This window comes from Gavialis gangeticus, unplaced genomic scaffold (genome assembly GCF_001723915.1).
Source record: "Gavialis gangeticus isolate Ggan-Ray unplaced genomic scaffold, GavGan_comp1, whole genome shotgun sequence".
Taxonomy (NCBI): Eukaryota; Metazoa; Chordata; order Crocodylia; family Gavialidae; genus Gavialis; species Gavialis gangeticus.
This window is the reverse complement of record NW_017728973.1, coordinates 5,339,899-5,346,565: the sequence shown is the minus strand read 5'-3', so window position 1 is coordinate 5,346,565 and position 6,667 is coordinate 5,339,899. Positions and strand designations below refer to the sequence as shown.

Below are 6,667 nucleotides of genomic sequence, written 5' to 3'. Positions count from 1 at the left end.
CTGTCTTGTGGGAATGACACCCACTCTTCCCTTTCAGCATGCGTTGAGATGCAGCTCTGCTGGGAGTTGAGGGCCATGTCCTTGGCAGAGAAGGCACCTTGCATCTCTGCCTGGTGCAGTGGCTACAGCTGGCTTCCCTCCATGGGAACCATTCTGTATTGTCACCCCCCAGCATCAGAAGCTCAAGTCCCCACCACACCCTCCTCCAGGTGAGCTCAACCCATCTGTGGCAGATGTACCAAGGCCCAGACCCTCACTCTGCACTTGGATTTTGGGGACACGAGCTTACAATCCTTGCTCTGTACTAGCCTGACATCACTTGTATCTTTCAATCATCCAGAGGGGTTTGCACATGCAACCTTAGCCAGGACCTCCTCCCCCCATGCCACAGGGTGGCGTCTGCTGATACTTTCCACCCCATCTCCCCAGCACTCTGCAGTCCTTCTTGGAGAACAGCAGCATATGAATGCTCAGGGTGAAGCTTCAGCCTGTGATCTATGCCAGGAAAACAAATCTGGAGAGGGGGAGGCTTGCCAGAAGGAGAATGTCAGTGAGTTGAACTGACCCCTTGCTGAAAACTCAATGTAGCAGAGGTCGGTCTTACTGCTCTTGTTTGCTTAGCATGGGCATGTTGGGGATGGAGTTTAATCTAGTAAAAGTAGGTGACTGGGAGTGAGGAGGGTCCTATTGACTGGGTCATAATGCTTTCTCAGGGAGGCAGGATCACTGAGTGGCTAGAGCAGGCAATTAAAAGGCAGGATTCATGGATTCAGTGACCATTGATAAGAAAGTGAGACCACAGGTCTGGCTGGCAGGACTCCTGAGTTTCTTCCCTAGCTCTGCTACTGATTCACTGCATGACCCTGCAGTGACATCACTTACCCTGCCCATGCCTCAGGTTTCCTCATTTGTCATCACTGGCTGGTCTTAAGGCTGAATTCAGTGACTGTGAGCACCAAGGTATGGTCCCAGTCGGGTTGAGGAGGTGGTGTGCCACTCTTGAGAAAAGCACTGCCCACTTCTCCAGAGCCCTGCAGAAGCAAGAACCTATCTCAAGCCTGTGGGGTGCCCTGCTGTGCCCACACAGTGCTGCCATCTCTATTCCCTCCTGCATGCAGCCAGCAGCAGCAGCGAGCTATAGCTGGGAAATTACAGCAAAGCCACAGCCCAGATAAGGCTCCCTGCTGGGGCTGGTGGTTTGGAACAGACATGGTGATAACTGCTGGGGACAGACTAGAGGAGGCAGACAGGGGATGCAAGAAGCCACCGGCGCCATGGGCGAGGTAGGGCAGCTCCTGGGCTCTATGCCCTGGAGATGCTGGGGGATGGGGGAGCCTTGTTCCTGTCACCCTTTATTGCTATCTCTCTTCTTGTAGAAGTGTGTGTGTGGTGGGGGAGGTGGGGATCAGGAACCCTCCCTAGAACCTGGTAGGGGAAATCTTGGTGTCAGGACTGGCCACGTAAGGGGCAAGGAGGGGAGTGTTGTGGCCAACACTGTGTGTGTGTGTGTGTGTGCGTGCGTGCGTGCGTGCATGCGTGCGTGTGTGTGTGTGTGTGTGTAAGGGTCTTGGGGACTGAGGTACAGTGACTATGGTGAGAACACGTGCCTGGATGCCACGATGGTGGGCGCTGTGTGAGCATCTGCATGGACAGCCCCAGTGGATGGTTTGATGCGTGTTGGGGTGGGGAGGGAGGGGTCCTACGTGGTTCCCACAGCACCTTTGCAGCTGGTGCTCTAGCTATTCCTGTGGCTGGTGGCAAGATGAAGGGGGAGCTGAGCCTGAGCTGCCCTGGCCCCAGAGCTGGGGGGAGCTTGTGTTGCTGTTGTCCCTACTCAGGGGCTTCTCCCCACTGGTGGAATGGGGGTCTCCCAGCCTCCAGGGGGGAAATGGGACTAACTCCTCCCTCCTGTCACCTGCTGCAGGAGAACACAGAGTTGAGGACCTCTGGGCACAGACTTCGGGAGTGGATCCGTGGGAGATCTCACCGCCTCACCACCCAGAACCAAGGCAAAGGTAAGAAGCTCACTCATATCCCCACCTGTGTCATGGACCCTCACCAGGGAAGAGAGATCTGTGGGGATACAGCCCCCTCAGCCTCACACATGGGGGAACTGAGGCACAGAAAGAGGCAGGGCTAAGCTGATGAGTTTTCATGGTGGCAGGGCTGGGGGTGGACCCCAGGGTGGGGGCTCTGGGCACAAGTTCAGGCCCACCCATTTCAGTACCCAGACTGGGTGTGACAGCCCTGCCCCAGGCTCACAGGCTTCTGTCCCCATACAGACTTTATGGGGAGAGTCTGCCACCCTTGTGCCCACTGCAGGCAAGCAGTTGTGCCCACCACTGGCTCCTTATGTGCTCAGGAGGTGGCAGCATGTGGTCCAGTGCAGAGGTACCTGGACTGGGAGCCAGAAGTTGGTACTGGCTCTGACACTGCCTCAGGGAAAATCACATCCCCTTTTTGGGCTTCAGTTTCCCCACCTGCCTCTTGCTAGCTCCTTATGGCAGGACCAGGACTGGGGTGATACCTGGCATGACAGTACCCTTTAGGGGAGATACATGACAAGGGGTTCATGATCCATGGGCCTACTGCCCAGGGGCTGAGCTGGGGTGGGAGGAAAGGAACCCCAAGGCCTCTTACCCCTGGTGAGAGTGTGACTGACAGCAGCAGAGTGACCACCCCCAACCATCTCTGTCCTGCTATCGAGGGACCCTCTAAGGGGTTATGGGTGGGGACTGATACTTGTCTGCAAGGGGGCATGATGCTGTCAGCGGGGAGGGGAGGGGAGGGGTGGCTTTTGTACATGGCCTCTTGGCTCAGGTCCTCTGAGGGTCCCAAAGTGCACAACTCCCATCATTTTCATCAGATGTCAGTGGGAGTTTGGTACCTAAATCCCTTTGGAAGTCTGGGCCTTGGATGCTGAGATCTGGAATGAGACTTGCCAAACTCATCACACCCAGGCTACCAGTGAGAGGCCCAGATGGGTCTGACCAGCCCAGAAGGGAACTGGCAGTGGAAGAAGCAGTCTCCACAGACCACATCCCCTCTGGCCCATACCCCGGGGCTAGGTTTAAATATAGCAGGGCTGTGTCCCCTGCCCCTCCTTATGTCACCCAACCACGGGTGGGACATGGCTGGATCCAGCCCCTGGCTGGGGAGCTGTCTCCCTCTCCCCCACCTGGGGCTGGACACTTAGCAGAGAATGGCACCAGTGGGGTTAGGAGGGGTTTATAACAACAGGAAAATGGGGCATTCCATCAGTGACTGCTTCATGCTGGGGGACATCCACCCCCACACAAGGACCAGTAGACCAGCTGGGTGCTTTTCCCTCTAGGGTGGGAGGTTGATAATTTTTTTGCCTGTCCCAGCCCCAAGCAGGATCTCATTGGGCTTTGGGAAGAGGTTTCCCGGCATGACATCACCACCTGCAGCAGCACATGGGGTCCACACGGGCCCTTCTCCTCTCCTTGTGGCCTTCTCCACAAGGTCCCTTCTCCTCCTCAGCCCCGTCCCCTGTCCCCAGGGCTGAGCTCTCCTGGCATGTGCTGGAAGCTGCCCCTGTGGCTGGCACCTGGCCTTGTCCTTGTGACCAGATCCCAGGGCTGTGAGGAGGGGTTGCTCCACTCCCAGCTGGACACATGCTGACTGTTGCTAAGTGATTTCTCCAGAGGGTGCCAAACACCATCCAGCAGTGGTGGTCCATGCTCTGAGGGGGAGAGGGAGGGGACGAGGGCACCTGGGGCCAAAACTCACAGGGACCCACAGAGTCTTTTATGGGCCTAATAATAATATCTATCCATTGCTCCCCATACACCCCGGCATTGATTCCAGAGTCTCTCCCAGGTTATTCCCAGGGCTCCCACCACAGCTGTGTCCCAGCTTAGCCTCCCCAACCATTTCCTGCATCCCAGAGCTGCACTGAGTCCTCTCTCAGGCTTCCTTGTCTCCAACCTGGAGCACTTTGTCCAGCTAGCTGTGTTGCACAGGGAAGGAGAGCTGATGGGAGTTGGGGGTGGAGAATCAAATCCACTCACCGTGCGGTGCCGGCAGGAAGCATTCTGATTAAACATTGCATGTTGCAAGCCTGGCTCTGATGGGGCCCGGAGGGCTTCAGGCACCCCCTGCTAGCCCCTAGATGGGGGTCTTGCACAGGGAAGTCCAGCTTCTACCACTGGGGACCCGTCTGTGAAGGCACAACGGGCGTTTTATGCGGCTGGAGTGCTGCCCCTCAGCCAGCAGCCTGTGTAATTGCAACACATGGATACGGGGGAGCAGAGGCTGTTCATGGAGAGGAAGAAAAGCCCAACACTCACCGCAGGCTTTGAAGCCACAGCTGCGCTGCCTCTTCCCTCCCCCTCTCCCCACATGGCTATACCAGGCCTCAGGGCTACCAAGGGGACCTCTTCCGACCCCAGCTCCCAGTCCCCAAATACCTGCGCTAAGGGAGTGCTGCTGCTACAGACACCCCTGAGACATTGCACTAGGCAGCATACTCTGTGTTCTATCGCAGCAGAGGACTAACAGCCAGGGCTCCTGGGTTCTTCGCATCTCTAGGATGGTAATGACATGTAGTGGGTAGAAGAAGGGTGGGTAGGCTCTAAGCCAGGACTCCTGGGTTCTGTTCCCAGTTCAGGACCAGTAGTGTGACAACGTGATTATAGCATAGGTGGGGACACAGAGCTAGGCCTCCTAGGTTCTCTTCCCATTGCCAGGGTGGTAATGAGGTACAATGGTTAGAGGAGCAGTGGGCAAGCTGTGAGCCAGAACTCCTGGCTTCTGTCTCCAGCTCCATTCATGACTTGCTGTGTGATCTCAGGCCACTTCCTTCCACCCCGTTATCCCACCTGAAAAATGGGGCACCCCAATCCTTACACCCCCAGGGAGTGCAGGTGGCAAATGCTTGTGCAGCTCTTTGGGGTCATGTGATGTGGGGACTCAGCACTACTGGGACTGCTGGAATCAGAGCTGGGGAATCTGCAACCTCCTCCCCTCTCCTCCCTACTAGGGGTCCAGCATCTGTGAGAAGTGATGGTACCAGCAACTCTATCCACTATGCTGAGCCCGTGACACACAGCAGACAGTCCCTGCACCACACAGTTTACAGCCTCAGTAGAACAGCTGGGGAGACTGAGGCACAGGGCTGGTTATTGACTTGCCTGGTGGCTTGTGTCCTCAGAGAAGGGGCAGATGCTGGGATATGGCTGCTGCCCCTGCTGGTGCTGGGAGGTTGTGGATGCCCTGGGCCATCTGAGGCATTTCTCAGCAGCAGTCTGAGCCATTCTTGGCCAGGACAAGAGCAGGGTTGTGGTACAGGCCCAGAGCTGGAAGCCAGGATGCTCGGGTTCTGTTCCTAGCTCTGACTTCATGCAGGTTACAATGTGGCAGAGTCTGAGGGGACTCTGGGTTTAATTTCTGATCCAGCTAAAGCTTGTCTGTCTGATTTCTGCCAAGGAGCCCAGCCTGGCAGCTAGGACCCTTGGGGTCTAATTCCCAGGGCTATGTGCCTGGTTTCTCACTCTGTAAAAGAGCAGTGGCATCTGTCCCCTCTCCCAGTGTGGGGCTGAGTGAATGCTTGTGAAGGACATCAAGAGCCTGCCTAAATGGCCAGTGGTTACCCTTTTGGAGGCTCTGGTGTCCTCTCCATCAGGGAGATGTAATATTGTGATTGTCAGTAGAGGGTATTGGATGCCTTCAGTCAACATGGCCCTCAGGCCCCTTCTGCACCAGACCCACAGCACAGTGATGGCTTTTCTCACTGAGCTACTGTGCAGGGCGGGTGAACACACAGCGCTCCACACAGAGGCTGCTCCTGCCTTAAGGCATGGAACCCTCTCTTCACTCCTTAACTCCAGGGCAAGGGCCCAGGTGCATCCTGGGAAACTCCCCTTCCTCTCAAGCTATTAAGCAGAACAGGCAAGGTGGTGCCAGGCTGAGTGAAGCAGTGCCTGAGCCAGGCTGGTGCAGGGGGCGGAGTGTGGGTCAGGTTCCCGGTGGCTGGACCCCGCTAAGGGCAGTGGATTGGAGGGACGATTCATGGAGCATTTAGTTTGGGGATGTGGGCTGGTCACTGAGCTCTGGTTCTCCATTCAGAGATCCCAGGTCCTAGGCGGTGAAAGGGCGTGGCTGTATCTCAGCCACAGCCTGGGGGGTCCAGGCAAGAGCTGACCCTAGTGTCCTGGGTGCTGCACAGAAGCCCAGCAAGTGATAGTTTCTGCCCCAAAGAGTTCCCAGTCCAACATGGGGTGGAAGGGGAAACTGAGGCACAGAGCAAGGAAATTGACCTGCCCAGGCCTAGATTTTGGGGGTAAGGCTCAAGTGGGATGAGCAGCTTGGGAGAGCCCAGAGTGCTGAGATGGGGTGGAGCACTGAGCAGTGGAAACTCAGAGGCTGTTAGGGGCACCTGGGGATCCATGTCCAGCTTTGCTCTTTCCTGAGCTGTCTCCTGCCCACACAGGGGGCCATGGGGCAGTGAACATGCAGGAACCACTTGAGAGCCAAGCTTTTCACTCTGGAACCACCTTACCCATTGCAATGGCTCCTCAGTGGTGCAGCTGAGGGGCAATGCTTGCATCGTGAATTTTGAACATTAATCCCTGTGGGTTGCACAAGGTTCTGGTGGAAAATGTTGCTCCAGCGCTTCATTGTGATTTATGACTCAGCTGCCACT

The 6,667-nt window shown here is 56.4% G+C and overlaps 1 protein-coding gene across 3 annotated transcripts in view; it reads left to right on the top strand.

The window, feature by feature from the left end:
* The first annotated feature begins 1,185 nt into the window (after window positions 1–1,185).
* The window catches only part of GRB7 (growth factor receptor bound protein 7), a 64,129-nt gene continuing 58,647 nt past the window's right edge, over window positions 1,186–6,667 (top strand). For 2 of the 3 annotated variants that reach the window (XM_019507167.1, XM_019507176.1), the window contains exons 1-2: window positions 1,186–1,283; window positions 1,925–2,015. In XM_019507167.1, the coding sequence (XP_019362712.1) occupies window positions 1,254–1,283; window positions 1,925–2,015 (121 nt within the window). In that variant the 5' untranslated portion in view covers window positions 1,186–1,253. The remainder of the gene's footprint in view (window positions 1,284–1,924; window positions 2,016–6,667) is intronic. The other variant, XM_019507158.1, reaches the window with a different exon arrangement.